This window comes from Cimex lectularius, unplaced genomic scaffold, assembly GCF_000648675.2.
Source record: "Cimex lectularius strain Harlan isolate CLEC.00 unplaced genomic scaffold, Clec_2.1 scaffold3, whole genome shotgun sequence".
In the NCBI taxonomy this organism is placed as follows: domain Eukaryota; kingdom Metazoa; phylum Arthropoda; class Insecta; order Hemiptera; family Cimicidae; genus Cimex; species Cimex lectularius.
The window spans coordinates 2778554-2799368 of record NW_019392688.1 but is presented as its reverse complement, the minus strand read 5'-3'; the positions used below and the strand labels follow the sequence as shown (position 1 = coordinate 2799368).

The 20815-nt window shown below is 33.9% G+C and overlaps 2 protein-coding genes and 1 long non-coding RNA gene across 5 annotated transcripts in view; 1 reads left to right on the top strand and 2 right to left on the bottom strand.

Annotated features, from left to right (window-relative positions):
* The window catches only part of LOC106662085 (KH domain-containing, RNA-binding, signal transduction-associated protein 2-like), a 34650-nt gene extending 23480 nt beyond the window's left edge, over positions 1-11170 (bottom strand). For 2 of the 3 annotated variants that reach the window (XM_024225833.1, XM_014385896.2), the window contains exons 1-2: positions 10996-11170; positions 6200-6309 (exon numbers count right to left, since the gene is read on the bottom strand). In XM_024225833.1, the coding sequence (XP_024081601.1) occupies positions 6200-6309; positions 10996-10997 (112 nt within the window). In that variant the 5' untranslated portion in view covers positions 10998-11170. Of the gene's footprint in view, positions 1-6199; positions 6310-7723; positions 8081-10995 lie in introns of those variants that run through there. The other variant, XM_024225831.1, reaches the window with a different exon arrangement.
* A 1706-nt stretch (positions 11171-12876) lies between these two features.
* On the bottom strand, positions 12877-14064 carry LOC106662276. Its single transcript, XR_001339866.2, has 2 exons — positions 13373-14064; positions 12877-13310 (listed from the first exon to the last, which is right to left on the bottom strand). It is a non-coding gene; the product is annotated as an uncharacterized LOC106662276 (long non-coding RNA).
* Positions 13047-20815, top strand: part of LOC106662275 (KH domain-containing, RNA-binding, signal transduction-associated protein 2-like) — a 34092-nt gene continuing 26323 nt past the window's right edge. Inside the window, exon 1 of the mRNA XM_014386253.1 lies at positions 13047-13320. Coding sequence (XP_014241739.1) covers positions 13173-13320 — 148 coding nt within the window. The 5' untranslated portion in view covers positions 13047-13172. The remainder of the gene's footprint in view (positions 13321-20815) is intronic.

Here is a 20815-nt window from a genome sequence, read left to right as displayed (position 1 = left end):
AGAGAGAGAGAGAGAGAGAGAGAGTGTATAAAAAAGAGAACGGAAAATATTGGAAAAAGTGATTGAGGAGGAGATAGAATTAGAACGTGACGAATAATGGCATAATTGGGAGGGACCTAGATAAAGAGAGAGAGAGAGAGGAGAGAGAGAGGAGAAAGAGAGAGAGAGTGATAGAGAGAGAGAGAGAGAGAGAGGAGGGAGAGAGAGTGTGAGAGAGAGAGAGGAGTGAGAGTGTTTTACTTTTTTACTTATTCTTTTGAAAGGACGGAAAAAAGCCTTCATTTTCTTGACAAAAACTGAAGAAATTCATAAAGTTACAACCAACCATCATTCCACAGAACGTAGACGAAAATCTATACCGTTATGGGAAAAACGTTTACTTATTGTCAAATACTTTAATTATTTAAATAATATTTCTTCTTTAGCATATGATTTATAATCAGAAGTCTTGTTTGTTTTTATCTTTATCCGTCAATACTTGATCCGAACGCCACACAAATGGAATGTTAAAATAAAACTAAGAAAACATCTTATGTGACATATTTTTAAATTAAATATATATTATTTGCATTGTAGTAAATATATTTAAAACAAAAATAGCAGAAACAAGGGCAAAACATTAGGATCAATTTGCCAACAGTATTGTAAACTCGAACTCGCATCGAACTTCCAAGTTAGAATCGGGAAAAGGGATTTTCTTGACTTTACTTCCCTTCTTATCTTATCCGATTCTTGATCGGAGCCGAGTTTAACTCACTTGTTAAGTTGAAGCAGCGAAAAACATATATATCTTTACCTTTTTTTTTTGTACATCTAGGGGAGAAAACTTCGCCAACTAAGCACTTTCTTTTATTATTTGTACATGGTGACAGATTGATATATTAAAACCGCCCCTGTTTGGACTCTTGCCGAAAATGCACTTTTTAATAGTTATTTAATTTAAAAAACTATGAAAATTGCTAATTTAAAACAAAAAGTTACATTACAATACTTTGCATCACCATTTTCCATTTGGCTTTCCTGTGTTGACAGGAATCAGATTTGTTGGAAAATTAGGAAAACTGTCAAAATATCTTTATTTCTTTGAATCTTTGGAAATATTTGTAGAAGTTCTATTTAAGAGAAGAAGGAAAAGAAGCGATTCAGTAGTTCGGCCACGTCCGATCTATCGACGAAAGCACTACTCCATCGAGAAATTGACGAACTGGGAAATGGGAAATGAGGTGGCAATCCATCGTTTTCGCCAGATGTTTTGATCGAGCCTTTTTACCCCGGCCGGGAAATGTCCGTCGTATGCTGTGATTTACCTATCAAACTCTGTTAACGTCCTTAATATATGCTGCCGTCGCTGTCCCGACATACAAAAAACGGACGAGCATTCGAGATTCAGCCAGTAGATTAAATCACACCGATGGCAATTGCAGTGGAATCCAGGTAGACACCCGGAGAAACGGATAAAACATAAAGAAAAAAAAATTTCCCCCCTTGGTGAAAGTAATGTTTGTGCTTTTACAAAATTCCAGTCTTCGCGGGTTGATTTACGTCCAACGGGGCGGTGAGCATTTTTTTTTTGGAAATTCCGCCGGTTATTTGTCAACTCCGTCCATTCTTCTACCCCGGGCAGAAAAGCACTTCTGATTGACTCAGTGAATTTTAAAAATAATTTTCTCAAGATTTACGACTCGCCATTTTTATTTATTTTTCAGCCTCTCTACCTTAAATCAAATAGAACGTTTCCGCTTTATATAAACGTAAAAAAATAAACTTTCGAAATGAATATTCCAACCACTCTTTTTTACTCTTACTGGGAAATAATGTAAACAAATTAATGTTATAGAAGCAGAATGAAAGTTAATCTTTTGATAAATATGTTAAAATCTTTAAATTTATCTTATCACCTAATGTATCTGTTTAAATTATATATATATATATATATATATATATATATATATATTGGGTTGTATATATTGGGTTGTCCGGAAAATAATGCAGGATTTTAAGTTTTCATTAAAAAAAATCTATATAAAATATTCTGTTTACGTTTACAGGATTACTCATTTGTATGAATGTCAACACTTATTAATCCTCTTCCAAATGATATTGTTTGTTTACCTCTGTAGCATTCCGCTACTTGGAAATAATTCAGTCATCCTTATAATGTCAAAGCGAGAATTTCGTACGATTTTCTTTTACGAGTTTAAACTCGGCCGAAGCGGAGCCCAAACGGCTAGAAACATTAACCAAGTCTGGGGCGAGGGTTGTGTTAATGAGTGCACTGTGCAAAGGTGGTTTAAAAAATTTCGGGAGGGAGATTTCAGCCTTGAAGATGAAGAAGGTCGTGGAAGGCCTTCCTCTCTTAATGATGATGTTCTGCGATCAGTGGTGGAAGAAAACCCCAAAACAACTGTTCGAGAACTTGCAGAGCAACTCAAAGTCAGTAAAACGACCGTCGCTGACCACCTCAAGGCGATTGGAAAAGTGAAAAAACTCGAAAATTGGGTTCCACACTCATTAAACGATCGCCAAAAAAATCAGCGCTTTGATGTTTGTGCATCACTTCTTTGTCGAAACAAAAATGACCCATTTCTGGCCAGAATTGTTACATGTGACGAAAAGTGGATTCTCTACGATAACACTAGACGTTCTGGACAGTGGCTCGACAAAGGAGAAGCTCCAATACATTTTCCAAAGCCCCCAACTCATCAAAAAAAGGTAATGGTTACGGTATGGTGGGCTTCATTTGGTTTAATACACTACAGCTTCTTAAATCCTGGCGAAACCATCAATGCTGAATCATACTGTAACCAAATTAATACCATGCATCAGAAATTGGCAGTAATGAAGCCCTCTTTGGTCAATCGGAAAGGGCCCATTTTGTTGCATGACAACGCTCGACCACATGTGTCACGTGTAACGTCACAAAAATTATTGGAGCTTGGCTATGAAACTTTGCCTCACCCACCCTACTCTCCGGACCTCTCGCCTACTGACTACCATTTTTTTAGACACCTGGACCACTACTTACAACACATAATATTCAAAAATCAAACGGAACTGGAAAATGCATTTATTGACTTTATCAATTCTAAAAATTCTGAATTCTACTCAGACGGAATTAATAAGTTACCAACACGTTGGGAGAAATGTATTGAGAGTATGGGAAATTATTTTGATTAAAGAACATTGCTTTAAAGTAACTAGTTTCTTTTTTTTTGTTTAATACCAAAATCCTGCATTATTTTCCGGACAACCCGATATATATGAAAAAACACAGTAAATCAAAATGTGAGACAATAAATTCTAAGATAATAAATATATAAAGATAGGCTACCACATGGTTCGAACCAATCTTGATTGCTATTTATCATCACGATAAATTTAATTATTGAAAATTTAAATTTCTTTAATATCATAATTTATTGATGATTTACAAATAAATGTTACGAAAAGGATAAAATTGTTGGAACTTTATGCTCAATAAACGCATAATTAATTAATATTAATGTATGGTGCAAAGCGCAGTGTTTACTAATCAACCCTAGTAAAACACAATCAATAATCATTGTAAACACTAGAATCTCCCAATGAACTACAAAATGCTTCTATCACATTAGAATTCAACAAATCGTTTATAGTAGAAGCAATTTCAAAAATTTAAATGTAGAACAAGAAATAATAGCAAGCAACAGAAGAAAAAATATTTATTACGTGTTAAATAACTTCCTATTGATGTACTTGTTGTGTATAGAGACGGATTTGATGCACTGTAAATGTACAATTATTAGATTAACTATTTATTTATTCTCATTGTACTGCCTTATTTATTGTATTGTTAAACTTTTGGGAAAGACGACACACTTTCAAATCGCATACTTTTGTTATTAAGTAAATTGTTTAGATAAATAAATGTAAATACATAATGCAAAAATATACATAGCACACTGTAACTCGATACAACACTGCACGTTAGGTAAGAAAGGACAAAAATGTCCAAAAATGTGAACGTAGTATAAATAAAAAGAAGCCAAGTCTTTCTCACTGTTTCTTCCTCTTTCACCATCACGTTCTTTCTTTCTCTTCCTTTCCCTTTCTCCATCTTTAATTGGAAAGAGAGGTCGTTAGGGACTTAAATTGTGAGCTTTTTGAAAATAAAACAATATTCCTTCATTCTCTCTCTGTCTCTCTGTCTGTCTGTCTCCCTTTCTCTCTGTCGGTCTGTCTCTCTCTCTTTCTCTCTCACTTTCTACCGAACAACTCCATAAATATTTATTTACCTAATCTTTCTCTTTCTTTTCCTGTCTTACTGACCCTCTCTCACTCTCTCTCTCTCTCCCTCCCTTTCTACCGAACTACTCCATAAATATTTATTTACCTAATCTTTCTCTTTCTTGTCCTGTCTGACTGACTTTCTCTCTCTCTGTCTGTCTGTCTGTCTCTCTCTCTCTCTCTGTCTGTCTGTCTCTCTCTCACTCTCTCTCTCTGTCTGTCTGTCTCTCTCTCTCTGTCTCTCTCTCTCTCTCTCTCTCTCTCTCTCTCTCCCTCTCTCTCTCTCTCTCCCTTTCTACCGAACTACTCCATAAATATTTTTTTACCTAATCTTTCTCTTTCTTTTCCTGTCTGACTGACTCTCTCTCTCTCTGTCTGTCTGTCTGTCTGTCTCTCTCTCTCTCTTTCTCTCTCTCTCTCTGTCTCTCCCTTTCTACCGAACTACTCCATAAATATTTTTTTACCTAATCTTTCTCTTTCTTTTCCTCTTACTGACTCTCTCTCTCTCTCTCTCTCTCTCTCACTCACTCACTCACTCTCTCTCTCTCTGTCTGTCTGCCTCTCTCTCTCTCTTTCTTTCTTTCTATCTCGCTATCTCAGTTTATTTCTTCATATATGCGTATATACCTCTATCTTTCTCTTTTTTTACTGTCTCTCTCTTCTTCTCTCTATTTTTCTCTCTTTTTTCTTTATCATCTCTATTTACATATCCAAAGGTCCGAATCTTCATTGTATAACAGTAATGAATGAATCACTATCATGCAAAGAATTTGTAAGGCATTTTTTGAGTATTATCAATATAATGATATGGTTAATACTAGCCTATTTATCTGTACAACCTTTTGCCATTTTTTGATCTCTGTGAATATGTATATTTATTCCAACTTTCATTTTTAATGTATTTTTCTCCCTCTCACTATCAATTTATTTATCACTTGCATGGAAATTGAAAACTATACTAAATAAAAATATACAATTTGGTTCCTGAAGATGGCCAAAAATTTTTTAAAGAGATCTGAAACAAAAACCGGAAAAAGAAAACAAAATACAATGATTTAATATTAATAGTTAATTCGGATTATTTTGACTTGTATTGTATTTAAACTCTAATAAACCACGGTGGAGAAAAGCACTCCTCTTGGCTAAATTATTCAAAACGTATTCGCTTAAGTGATTAGAAAACAAATTGGCCCAGTTTATAATAACACAATTTGCATATTTCATTATTATTTTACTAACATAATAAATAGTACAATGTTGATCATTTGCGACATTGTTTGATGTACAATTGTTTCAATATTAGCTGATTTAATTTGCCTATAGTTACAGTTTAAGGTTTAAGATTTATTTTCATGATTACGAAGTGAATACTAAAAATACATGTTGCAGAAGGTACAATGTTATATCTGACATTTTAGATAGTATTGTTGAACATGTTTTTCACACCATACGAAGATAATACTTGAATATATTTTATATTCGTTTTATGTTTGAAAAGTCAAAAGAGGTTATTTAACAAAACAAAGAACTTTCCGACTTGAAGACTTCCTAAGTGCCTTTGTAACAGGGTTTCGTGACTTCTCCGTTTACAATATTATTTTTTATGACGCTGTCGGCAAAGATAGAAATGAAAGGAAATATCTTGTCATCCCAGCGCGGTTTTCATGTGTAGAGTTTTCGTGTCGGCGAGTTTTCCCTTTTCTTTTTCTGTTGGCCCATTTCTCACCCTACCGCCTCCGGGCTCGCGTATTTATCGTTCACGGTACCGTCAGGCGATCAGGGACCGTTAAAAAAAACTTCTATTTTAAGAGATTATCGGTTTTCTCAGTGTCGGGCTGTCATGAATACAGGAGGAATGTGACGATGTATCGCATAAACATGTGAAATGACATGATTCATGTACTTGAAGTTATGGGGGGGGGGAATTCCTTACCGTTTGAGCCGTTGTACATGCTCTTCTGGTGTTGCTGCCTTGAGCTTTGCCCGAATTGCACTGGAACTTCTTCACTTGCAGGCACGACGTCCATCTCGGTCATTGTACACCTAAAAACATCAACATATAAAACCAATATTTAAAGATTATTAATTTTTAAAGCCATAGCTATAAAATGTTTATGACATTTATAATTTATTAAGTCGAATTTTTTTCACAAAGGCTAATTTTATTTTTTTTAAAAGAAGTTTTTTTTAAACGTTTCATGTTTCTCTTTTCATTTTTTTGACCAGAAAATAACAAAAGTTAAACATTAACAACTTTCAGAATCTAGAATTACAAGGTAAAGTTATTTTTATAATTTCATTTTTAACAAGTATACGATTAACAGCAAAGGTTGGGAAGATTATTAATGAAATAATTAAACAAAAATATCGTTTGCTACCTAAACAGTCTTACCGAATTAACTTAAAATATTGTTATTGATCTGTTCAACTTGAGTAGGTAACAAATCCGATTTTGTTGATTATAATAAATAAATGCTTGCTTTGTTATTAGAAAGTATCATGAATTATGTAATTTTTTTTTCACTTCCTCTGGAATGTTTTGAAAATGAAAATGTAAGATGAATTCAGCATTTCTCGCATTAACTTTAATAATTTATTGTCGTATGATTATTATATTCTGGAAATTGGTAAAATTAATTCGTAGTAATTTAACACGAGAAAAACTTAACACTCTCAAAAATTAATTTAAAAAAATTATTTTGTACGAAAAAAATTAAAACTTAATAAATTTCATACGAGAAATTTTAAAATGGATATTTAAGACGATCGCAAATAGTTCTTATGTAAAAAAGAAAAGAAAATCCACTATATTTTATATATAGCATTGTTTAAAGCTTGTGATATTAAGTTAAATTAAGTTTCAAATTACAGCTTTCTAAAAAAAACTGCCTTTTTTCACTAATATGTTAGTTTCATCCATCAGACCTGATCAATTGAAAAGACATTTGATTCTTCTACATTTGATGAAATACATCAAATAATTTATATATTTTCCTCAAATCCACCAGCACAATCGTTTTGCAGTCAGCTTCCACATCGTTGTAGGGTTTTTCGTTGAAAATAAATTAATAATAATTCATTTTAAATAGCTTTTAATATTTCAATTGTTGTTGGTAAATATTTGCTACTGATTTAAATTTATTCTATGGGAAAGTGTTTAATATTGTAGTAAAACTAGTAATAAAAGTCAGTTTCTAGTTCAGGGATGGTTCCTATGCTGGTTATGATTTGATTTAGTTTACTATTCGAATGTCTTATTTTAATAATGATGTTAGAACAATTGAAGAAGAGGATTGTTTACAAATTTTAACGAAAAAGAGAAGAGATTTATTTAAACTGCTGTGAACTTAATTGAACTTGGTATAATGAAGTTGAATGTTTTCAATCGCCAAAACAAAAACAATTTTGAGCTGTAGTTCAAGTAAAGTACAGATTACAGATAAAACATTTAGCTTACCTTTGTAATTGTCGTTGTAGCTTTAATCCAAAATTTGAGCTTACGTTACAGGGTTTTATCACACTTTTAGTCTTGAGATTTTAATGTATAGATTTATTTGGAATAACTAAAAATTTTGGACCCCGTGAAGAGTTGAAATAAATAGAAAAACGACAACAAAAGGTCTTAAGAGTCGACCGGTGTTTATCGGTGTATCAGTTTTAAGCTTTTTGGGGGAGGGCGCGGGAGGGGGAAACTATAATACGAGCGAAAAAAAAATTCAAAAACCGCCCCCGGATTGTGCTTTACGGCTTCACGAAGGGTTGTTCCACGAGAACGGGTCTCTCCCGGGTACGGGCCTCTCTGTGTGTAATTGGGTCGTAGGGTTTTTGGGTATTGTCAGAAGCGGGTGCTGGGAGGCCAGCAGGGGCGGCGCAGGCGCCCGTTTCCGCCCCCACCAGGGGAGGAAAACTGGGGGCCAGACCCGGGAAAACACCCGGATTGGGTGGACGTACTTTTTTCAAATCCGAAACGATCTTTCCAACTGTTGGAATCCAACCCGAGGCCAAGATCACCTGAGAATCAGTCTCAAATTTAAAAAATATGTCAATGTTTTTTACAATCCAACAATCAAAAAGTATCCAGTATGCAAATCATGCATATTTTTTGAAGTTTTGAAATACACAATGAAAACGCATATATTGGATTTTTAAATTTAGGCTAATTTAACATCCACACATTAAAAACGGTAATGTTAAATTTTGACGCGAAGCACAATCTCGGATACGTTTTGTTAGTATCAACGAGGGTTGACAATTTGAATCAATCATATCCGATTCCCCTATCCACTCTTTTCATCTGTCAGAAGCTTTCAGTACGTCTTTTTACACAGAGATACCTATCGCATACCTATCATACAACATTATTGACGGTTATTTGGACGCATTTTCTCCAGAAAGTATTTTCTTGGGAGCTGGAAATATCTGGGTCAGGGGGAGAATTTTCCGCAATTTATTTCAGACATCTACACTTCTTTCGAACATTTGCTTAATCTATGACAACACTTGATTGCCTTTTATTAATTACAGATACCCAAAATCCTTATCATTCAAATTCTTTTATCACACCAATAAATGAGTCCTAATTTTAATAATTCCCATGGGTAATCAATTTGGTAGCCTATCTTCCTGGAAATTCCCAATTTTCTTAATAATCAATTTTTAAATATTTTGATATATGTCCTCCATTTCTTTTCAGGCCTTAAAACATAAAAATTCATAGTAACTTTGAATAAATGTTTAATAAAACATTTCCTTTGCAATGGCGCAACATTTTTGCAGAACTTAAAATTTCGCTCAAAATAAATTCGATTTAGTCCCCTGTTTGCCAAATAGGTTGTTAATATATATAATAATTTTAAAGTTAACATTGTTCATCCTATGGGTGATATAGGGTGTCTTTTTTACATAAATATTAAATCCTGTTCCACCGCCCTCTAGGGACGTCATTGTTAAGCCGAAGCGCTTTTTTTAAAAGCAAATCCTCATGAAACCTCACTTGCAAGATTAATTTTGATTAGATCCTTTGTCAAAGGGAGAAAAAAACTGTTTCCATTTCAACATTTCACAAGCCCAAATTCGAACCAATTGTAAATATATGATATGAATTTTCTCAGAAAACATGGGGGACAAATAAATTGTAATATATCCTTGTCCTTAAAGTGAACTGGAGCAAATTACAAAAAGTGCAAAGATTATGTGGATTATGGAGGCGTCACTGGGTCAGCCACCTATATACATTCAGAAGATAAAAAAGTGCAGACTTTTTGATTATGGTAAGAAAGAGAAAACAGTTTTAATGAAAATCGATAAGAAAATTTTGGACAAACGAAGGAAAACACACAACCGCTCGATCATATTGAAAAACAGAGATTTTTCTGAAAAAATCCAAAATTTAAAAAGTATCCAATAAAGGATTTTAAAAAAGGTTGTACGAGCAATGGGGCAAAATTTGTAGCTGGTAAGGTCCTTTTAATAAATCAAGCTAAAGTCAACGAAATGAATTCAGAACATTTTAACCAGATTGGATGTCCACGTTCTTTAAATTTTAAGCATTTAAAACTAACATTTTTAGGGCCATGGGAAAAAGTAACAAGATGAGAAGAGTAAACTTGCAAAAGATGAATCATTCACTCCTATGGAACTTGAGCCAGAACGAGTCACAGAACGAGTTTGCTCAAGTTAAACGTAACTCATAGTGGGTAGAGATAAAGGAAAGCTCGCAATGAAATTAAATGCCAGGTATGTTGTATCGAAAAGTCTGGTATTTTTAAAATATGTCTTTTTCTCGAGGAATCATTCTCGAGACGTTCGGCCATTGTCCGTTGAAACACAACCTTGGGCCAAACTGAGACATGATTTTTCATGCCCTCTGAAGAAGCATAATCAATGGACCTGGGATATCACCACTTTGCAAAGATGTAAAGAAATTCGTGAACATAATCTACAAAGTGGGGAAACTCCTGAAAGAGAGTTTTTTAAAAATATTTTTAAAGATGTCCATTAGGAGTAATGGAACGCATGTGTATCCACTGGTTAGGTCGCGGTTTTAAAACCACCAGAAACGCCAAAATTAAAAAATAAATCCTTGTCATTAAGAAAGATCTGTATTTTTCTTATCTTTAAAAAAAAAGTATTATCTAAAAACATGTTGATTGTAAATTATTAGGCTTATCTTATTAAAATTATCCAAGTGATTACATGCTGAGAGTTTTTAATTGATTGTTTGTCAATTTCTGCAGCCTCAATCACATTTTTTATTATCTTTTAATGTTTGTTGTTTCGTTTTTAAACGAAAAGGCATTTTCGAGGAAAACATGTAACATTTTAATACTTTTTTTCTAACATAAAAAAACTAATGTCGGAAGAAAAGGAAATATTTTTTTATATTTATTGTAGATGTTATCTGTGATAATTAATATACGAAAATAATAAAAAAACGGGAAATGCTAGTACGTATCCTCCCTGGGTCTAAATTCGCAACATTCTAACTAATATGGTTACCACAATACTGATGTTAACTCAATCAAAATGATTCTACATTAACAATTGTATTGCAGACTAAAAACAATGCCTATTTCTCCTATATAAAGCCCAAAAAATGTTCATCAAACATAAAAAACATAAAAAAAAAAAAAAAAAGATCAATATAAATCATTGGAAAAAAAAAAAAAAAACATAAAAAAAAAAAAAAAAAAAAAACGTAAGCGAAAATCTCCTCACACATGTACATACATACTACATGCGTATACAGAGTTGAGCCTGTGACTTGTAGTCAGCTGCACTGGCAATTCACTTTTGTAAGTTACAATAAATTACAGCGGGTCTAGAGAATCACCCAACCCGGGGTCAGACCAAGGTCTTATCCGTCTCCATGGGCTCCAGGGGCTGTCAGTCAACTGCTAGATCGTTTCAACCCCCAACAGAATCGTTCCTGAAAAGACGGAATTAGATATCCTTAATCCTCCTTTTTAAAAAAGATAGTTCCTACTCACAGAATGTTGTTTTCCAACGATCCGGATTTCGAGCCCTTAGCTCATTATCAGGTTGAAGGATTTCTACAACCATGTCTCTCGACATGAATTGCAAAAGTGAACCCGCCAATACCCCCGCCAACGCAACGTTCCAATGAGAAGATGGTTTTTTAATGGCGCTCAATTTGAACGTGCGAAAAAGGGGAATTACAACACAAGTGCTCAATATTAATTACATTACGCCACTTAAATAAATTAAAACACACGCTATGGGATACGAAAATACCGGTACTATATAAATAAAACAACCCTGTTTCCTCCAAGAATCGTAAAAGTGGACCCAAATACTCGCTGCCGTAGCACAATTCTCATTCGGGCGGGATTCCTACGTGCCCTCTTCATTAGGTGGGAAAACTAGCAAACTTGCTCTATATAAGGACACACAAGCGGACTTTGGCCCAAAAATGTCAACCTCAGCCAACCAAATGTCCTATCCTTAATTGGGTGAGGATGACCCTTCTTCTACGAGTACTTTCAAGGTCTACCTACCGACTGTGCTCTTTGTACGTTTTAGCTTCTCTGCAGATCCAGCCCACCGATACTGCCCCTTTTTTTTAGTCATACTTTTTATTGCATTTAGAGAATCAGGGGGCCGAATCGCGGGAGTTAATGCTTGGTTAACTGGATGGTCCCGCTTTAGCCCCCTCGACCATTAGATATGAAAATAATGAATAATTGCAATAAAAAAATTATAGTTTCCTGTTTGTTTCATAAGTTACATTTGAATTGTTTACTTCCCCAAAGCAATCAGCTTCAAGATCCAAACACTCCTAGTTACATACTATTCACTCAATTAAAGTGGAGGAGCATATACCTATTATGGAACTAACCTAATTGAGGGTCGATGGAGTACTCAATATTTCGCCATTCTCTCACATTACACGTTCATACACAACATACACAAGAGGACACCAAACCATACATATATCAGTACTATGTACAATAAAACAACCTTGTTTATTCCGAAAATCGGAACGGGGTTTCCAAAAACTCGCTGCCGTACTCAAGCACAATTCTCATATCAGGAGGCATTTCTACGCGCTCTCTATATGGAGCCAATGAATAGCACCCTTCGACTAGGTGGACACATCGAGTAACCTTTCTTTACATGAAGGACAAATACGTTGCTTTGGCCTAAAAGTAAGTCCCCGTGTGACTTACCCTTCCATAAATACGTATGAGCCTCTCTGCCGATCTGGCCCACCTACACTGTCACTTTTAAACATGTTGTTAATGCATATTTAGCGTAATAGCTGATGGCAAGCCGCTAAGTCCGGAGGTTGGGAACTTAGCCGCCTCGTCCGCCTTTTTGTTACTCTTTAGACCTATTTATCCTGGTACCCAGTCAACAACCACCACTTGATGGCATCTAATAAAAATTATTTTCTAAAAATGTGGGAGGTAAATGAATTTTCTCAAATTAATTAACTGCAGGACAATTATTGTTTCTTTATAGATTTCTACTTTATTAGCTTTTTTATTATATTTTAGTTAATCGTTTATTAATCTTTTCGGTAAATACAAAATTTTAAAAAATGTTCAGGTTTTATTATATTTGTGATTATAAGAAAAAACTCATGTCGGAAGGAAAGTAAATTTATTTTTGTACGTTTATTATGGATGTAATTAACAATAATTATTTTAAAAAAATAGACGAAAACAAGTCACGGGAAAAAAGGGGCATTTCAGAGCCGGCGGTTTTTATGTTGGCCAGACTGCAGCTCCAGGTGCCGGCCATAATCTTTCTCGACTCTCGTTTGTTTACTTGACCCAAGTTCTCCTGTTTTCGGCGTTTTCCCGATTTGTTTACATTATCGCTTGGAGATCCGAAGTTCGTCAGGTCTGTCTCTTCTCTCAGAGGTCGGCACTTCTGTTTAAATGGTGGCCGAAATGGATCAGAGCAACCCAGCGGAAGGCAAAACGGAGTTCGACCCCAGGACGGCCGAGTTCATAAGAGATTTGATGAAGGAGAAAATCAATCTCGACCCGATACTTTTTCCCAACGCGTCCCGGCTCCTGGAAGAAGGTGAGTGGAGTTCTTAAAGTTTATGTTTTCATTTCAAACAGTTATAACTCACCGTACAAGCTCTGATACCGCTTAACCACACTTTTCACTAAGTTTTTTACACGACATTATTACCCTATATAATATTCTCCTTGTTATGCCTGTTTTAAATCCATAATATCGTCCTAAGACTATTTCAATTCAATACTAGTACGAAACTCTTGTGAAACTACCACCCTGACAAACGTAATAATTAAAAACGCGCAATTATAATTAAAGTCGAATCAAATTTTGTTAAATTTTGAAACAAGGAAGTTAATTATTTATTATTGAAAACAATAAAAGACGCTAGACACTGTCTGTCCGTTAGAATTCTCTATTTTTCTTATAAGCAGGGTTGCCAACTTACGCTACCTATCCGTACCGGCGCCCTCACCTATGCCACGATAAATAATAAAATACATTTTAACACAAGGCGAAGTATTTTCGAATGGAATTGATTTTAATCGGTGTATGGCCGTAATGTACAAATGGAACAAGAACATGAAAAGCGCATTAATGTAGAATAGCATAGACGTCGGAAATGCCTCTATAAAACATGGATTCGGCTCTCCTCTAGAAACAAATGAACTAAATTATACTTTATGACGTTGTAAAACTTCCGTAATAATAAAAATGGCAGCTTTAGACTTCAAACAATTCAATTTTAATAGATTATCATAATGAACCGATATAACATGACATAGACGTGTTCGATAAGATGAAAAACATAATAGTCCATTAGTTTTTACGTAGTTTCATAATTTTCGTATTTCTAAAAAATATAGACGTCAGAAATCATATCTGTAAAACATGGATTCGTCTACTAGGAACAAATGGATGAAATTGATTTTGAAAACTTTTGGTTTAAAACAGGAATCTAAACAACACAATTTTAATTGATATATCATCGTCATGTATCATGAAATTCAGACACGTTTGTTAAGGAGAAAATCAATTTTTTTCTTGGTTTTTATATAATTTCATTATTTTGTCGTATGCTTACTCTCTAAAATTAAGTCAAGACAAGAAGAATTTTAGGTAAATTGTAGATTTTCATTGATTCTTAGAAGATCAATATGAAAGTTAAACTTATAATAAGTATAGAGATTTCAGAAATCATTTCTCTAAAAAAATGGGTTCAGCGTCGTCTCTGAAAACAAATTTTTACATTAATATTCTTTATGTAGTTGCAAAACCTTTTTCCAACGAGAAAAACCGCAACTTTAGACTTAAAACAAGGTGAAGTACAACCACACACTTCACTCCTCATAGTCATCTCCTCTAGGAACAAATAGATTAAATTGATTTTGAAAACTTTTGGCTGTAAACAAGGCGAAGTACATCTAAAAAACAATAATTTTATTTTATATATCATCGTCAAAAACCGACATAACATGAAAATCTGGCATGTCTGTTAAGAAGAATAACTAGTCATAATTTTATTATTTTCTTGTATGCTTCCTGTCTAAAATTAAATCAAGATAAGAATTTCAGGTGAATTGTAGATTTTCATTGATTCGTAAAAGATTAATTAAACTTAAAAAAGTACAGAGACGTTAGAAAACCTATCTCTAAAATATGGATTCAGCGACGTTTCTAAAAACAAATTTTTATATTGATGTTCTTTATGTCGTTGCACAACATTTTTCCAACGAGAAAAACCGCAACTTTAAGCTTAAAACTGGGCGAAGTTCTTGTAAACAAAATTAATTGATATATCATAGTAATGAACAGAAATAACGACATTAGACGTGTAAGATAGAAAGACATAATAGTCCATTAGTTTTTACGTAGTTTCATTATTTTTTGTTTGCTCTATGAAATATAAAGACGTCAGAAATCCTATCTTTGAAAATGAATTCGGCATCGGTTCTAAAAACAAATAGTTTAAGTTACTATTCTTTATGTTGTTGTAAAATGGTTCCAGGCGTGAACAACCTCCAACTTTAGACTTAAAACCAGAGAATTACATCTAAAGAACATTAATTTTAATTGATCTATTCTACCCAACTGATGTAACATGAGTGTGAGATGTGTTTGTTAAGAAGAAAAACAATTGTATATTGGTTTGTAATTGTTTCAGTTTTCTTACAGGCCTACTCGCTAAAATTAAGTCAGGATAATGAGAATTTTTCGTAACTCGCGGATTTTCATTGATTCTTAATAGATCACTAAAAATGGTTAAAGAAATATAAAGACGTTAGAAATTATATCTCTAAAAATGGATTCGTCGTCTCCTCTAGGAACAAATGTATTTAATTAATTTTGAAAAGTTTTGGCGTAAAACATATATACGACATTAATTTTAATTGATATATCTACTGGCAAATTTCATTGATTCCTATCAGATTATTACAAAAAAAAAATTAAACTTTAAGAAACACACAGTCGTCAGAAATTGTATCTCTGATAAATGAATTCGGCATCTCCTCTAGAAACAAATTGTATAAATTCATATTCTTTATGCTGTAAAATGTCATGTTCATTAGTTTTTACATAGTTTCATTATTCTTCCAAATTAAATTAATATGTCGTAATGAACAGATGGAGTAGGGACATGAGAAGTGCATTGATGTACTTGTATTTTAGGAAGGGAACCATTATTGTTAATTTTTGACCCAGTTTCTTTTTTTATTATTATAAACTACTCGCCAAATTTAGTCAGTATTAAAAAAATTCTTCTAATTGTTGACTTTCAAGCTTCTTAGCATATCAAAACATAAAAGTTCAATTTAAAGAACTAATGCGACGTCTGAAATTATATCTATTATAAAACGTGGATTCGGCGACGCCTCGACTAGGAATAAATTTTTAGATAAAATTCTCTCTGACATTGCGGAAACGTTTCGCTAAATTAAAGTACATCCTAATAAAATTAATTTTAATTGGTGTATCGTTGTAATGCACCAATGGAACATTAAAATGAGAAATATATTTATGTAGTTGTATGTTTAATGGGAAATGTTTGTTACTTACTGGAGTTATTACGTTTTAGAATAGGAAGAAATTTTGGCAAATTGCTGACTTCTACGCTTTGTTATGCTTTAACTAGTTAAATATAAAATGTTTGAGATATATAGTAAAGAATCTTATCTTTTATAAAATATGTACATATTCGGCATCGCCTAGAACAAGCAAATGGTCTAAATATTCTTTATGCCGTTGTAAAATGTTTTCGCAACGAGAAAAAACTTCGGAAAATCGTACATTCAGAATCGGACCATTCTCGTAAACGGTTCTCGAGACGGTGTCAGCATCAACAACGAGCTTCGTAGAATTTTTTCAAAACAACGTCGAACGCGCATTTATTTCTTGACCCAAAGTCAGGCAGTTTTATTTCACACCCGGTTGTGATGTTTTTATGGACTGTTTTATTACTATTTCATCGATTAAATTTGATGAGAAAATCATTGATGAGAAAGGAGAATTGTAAAGTAAGAAATATTAGCAAAGAAAAATCAATGATAACAATTTCCTCTCAACCTGAGTAAAACGATAAATGTAATTCATGACAGAAAAGGTCAATCCTTATTCTACTACCTTATTTATGGTAAGGCCATGAAATCAACGGCACATTCGTAATAATAACTTTTGTCTTGGACATTTTCCCTAACTCAGCAAAATAGATTAAAAGAAAGAAAAGTATTTTCCTGGTTTTATCCACTCGAATCCCGCGATTGGCTTGAAGGAAATTAAATTAAGGATGAAACGGTATAATCGACCCTTTATAGATCGACTGCGGCTCCCGGCCACATGGGATTTTCCAGTTATTAACGTGGATGATAGGTTCTGGAAAACTCGATCGAACATCTGCCCTTCAATGCTGCAAGTAAAGGAAGAAAAAGAAGGAAACTCAATTTGCAATAATGACCTCGCCAAGTGGTTCCGACCACCATCTGGACCCAATGGGGAGGCAGCCATTATTTTTTTCTTCATTTTTCACCATCTCTTGTTACATTCCATAAAATGAAAATTATCAAAACGCTATGTAGTTAGCATTATTTTGACCAACGTTGAAAATAAATATTAAAAAAATCCTAAGTGGTGTCTTCGGCTTTGTTTACATATCCGGGGATATAAACGTAAAAGTTACAATGGCTAACTTAATAGATAAAGTCTCAGATCCGAACAATAAGATCGAAAAGCCCTGTTTTTTCCTACAGCCTACGTCAAAATTTCTTTCTTCCCTTTTCCTAAAAACGTCGCATACCCTTTCGATTTTACAGATTGTGAGATCTGCTTTAAAACATTTCTATGCTTACCCAATATTTTAAAGCTTAAACAAGTAATTTGATTGCATTTGATATTAGTACGACAGCGTTGGTAAAATTTAGCCGAATATTTGCATGAGTTATCGATTGTGGGATTTTTTGTCGAGTCTGCACGGATGATGAATCTGTAGTTTGGTCGACTCAGATCATCCTAGTTCCTTTGGTCTGTTTCAGAGGGTTGACACCTTATGAAAAACACAGCTGAACAAAAAACACACAACCACTGACTTCTTGTTGATGTCTGCGGGGACATTGCAATGTAGTCCTCTCTCATCATCTATATTCCTTGTGAGGGTCGACGCCTTATAAAAGGACACAACTGTCAAAACTGCACACAGACCACCCACTGAATTATTGTTATAAACATGTAAACTTTTGTTGTTGTTCTTGTCAACAACTTGTAATTTGATAGTTTCCGACCGTTTAGGTCTTTGCTCTGTTTGTGAGGGTTGACACCAAAAACACAACCAATGAATTTTCTTTGATGTCTCGGGGTTATGGACTTTACAGTTTAGTTGTCTCTCAGCATCCCTCTCTTTGGTTTGTTTAATGCCTTCTCCTGATTATCATCTCCATACAAAAGAACACAACTGCCAAAACAGCACTCAGACCGACCACTGACTATTTGTTTTGCAGGGTGATGAACATGTAGGTCGTATCAGATCATGTCGGTCTTTGGTCCTGGTATTTCTGTTTCTGAAGGACAGAATAAAAGGACAGAAATAGACACCTAATAAAATATCACAGATATCAAAACAAAACACTGAATTTTTGGTTCTGCGGAATGACGATTCTGAAGTTTAATCGTCTCATCACCTTGATATAGACCACTTTATCAAAAGACACACGTCAAAATGGACCACTGTCCTCTTGTTATGCAGTGTGAAATATTGTGCAACCTGAAATATTATTCTCTCAGATCATGCAGGTCTTTAATTCACAGCTGATAATAAAACTAACCGCTGAAGTCTGTTTGGTCGGGAGGTCTTGAAGTTTTGTCATTTGGTTTTTTAAGTCCATTTCTTAGGATCGACACGTTATCAAAGAGTACAACTATAAAATTAACACATCTATCTTATAAAAGGACATAATTGTCAAAACAGTAAACAGACCAACCACAACTTGTTGATGTTTGCGAGGTGCTAAACTTGTAGTTTGATATCTCGGAAAATCAATTTAATGCCCTCTTTTTACGGTCGACTCCAAAGAGCATAGCTATGAAATTAACACGGCCAACTTATAAACTGCCACAACTGTTAAAACAGCAACTGATCAGTTCGGTTCCTACTGTCAGCGTTGATAGAATGTGTTATTTTTTCAGACAACAAGAAATCGTGGGCGATCAAAAGACACTGATAACCATATTACAACTAAGTTTAATCATTTCTTAATATTTATTGGGTTGTCCGGAAAATAATGCAGGATTTTAAGTTTTCATTAAAAAAAATCTATATAAAATATTCTGTTTACGTTTACAGGATTACTCATATGTATGAATGTCAACACTTATTAATCCTCTTCCAAATGATATTGTTTGTTTACCTCTGTAGCATTCCGCTACTTGGAAATAATTCAGTCATCCTTATNTTATTTTGATTAAAGAACATTGCTTTAAAGTAACTAGTTTCTTTTTTTTTGTTTAATACCAAAATCCTGCATTATTTTCCGGACAACCCAATATTTATAAAGTGTTTTTATTGTGTTTGCTTGTGCGGTCTCCTAAGGCAAGCTAATTTGAAGTGTAGGAGCAAAATAATAAGCATAAAACTCTCATTGAACCTCAGCCTTGAAAGAAATGCAACACCGTTTCCTTAAACTCTTCTGACGGATAATAATACACACTATCACAATAGAAAAGGAAATGTGAATTTTGACGGTGAACTGTAGACACAATTGACATTTAAACAAAATAAACTCAATAAAGAAGTGAATTGATTTTGCAGTTCTGTTCTACAGAATCATTCACCGACACATTGCTCCCCCCTTCGGAGAATAAAATGTTGCCGAATCTACAACTCAACAGTTGGCCTGAAAGGAAATACATGGCCTCAATTGGCCCATACCGGGGCAATTGAGAAAATTAATTGTTGGTTTAGAACTCTCACCGGTGTACTGTAAGTACTGAACAGTGGATACAATAGCTTTAGCGCCCTGCAGAGCTGTATAGAATTACTACATTGTGAGTTTGGGTTTCTAGTTGATAGTTGGGTCGAGTTTAAACGTACGTTTAATTTAATGTGATGTTTATAGTTTTCTCCTAATCTGTCATGATCAACAAACAACCCTTATTATGTTAAATTTCAAATTGTTATCTCTCCCCAGTAAATCCTGGGCAAGAGACCGAGACAGTTTATTAATCTCTACATATGATCTACATTAGAGGTCATGTAATTAATTGTATATGAGTTAGAAGTGACTCTGGTATTTATTTTATTTTTTAGCTGAGAATTAGGAAAAATAAAAATAAAGCCAAAATGAAACCAAAACATTGTGCACTGTACATCTGCTTGATAAATTTAGTATTCTTGTCTGCCTTGAGATGTCATGAACATCAAGTTCTTTTATATATCCTTTTTTTTTTATTCTGCTTCTGTTCCGTATATGCTTACGTATCAAAGAAAAGTATTCGAAGTTTTTCGAATAAGTGTTACCAGTTCTTGTTCGTGATATTGATTTTTTGCCACATAAGAAGTAAAGAGTAGCAGATTAAAATTGTCTTGGTGGAAAATGTTTGATGGAAATTAATTTTATCCTACTTTCACCACCTTTTGACCCTTCCATTCTCAATCTTTGTTTTTTCCTTAATGATTATTTCGCTAACACTTTTATGATAAACTAATTGGCGCTCGATCACTATAGTTAATACGAGTTTTGGCTTCATGCCATCGTCATTGAGGCACAGAAAATCTATTAAAACGTATTTTCAGGTTCACCAAGTAAGTTCTTCGTCGTGATTCTATAACAGTTGATTATTTTTGTTTTAAATGTCAAATAATAACTAAGAATATGAAACCAAAATATTTCCAAATGGGCTTTTTTAAACCGAAACCTCGAGGGTTGAGACGCGTCGTAAAAAAATAAACAAGAGATACTAGATTATCTGTGTAAAAGTAGCTTAATTGAAATATTTGATTAAATTAAATTTTATCCTGCTTTCACCACTTTTTCGTTCTTTCCTTTTTTCAATTTAGTTATTTCTTTCT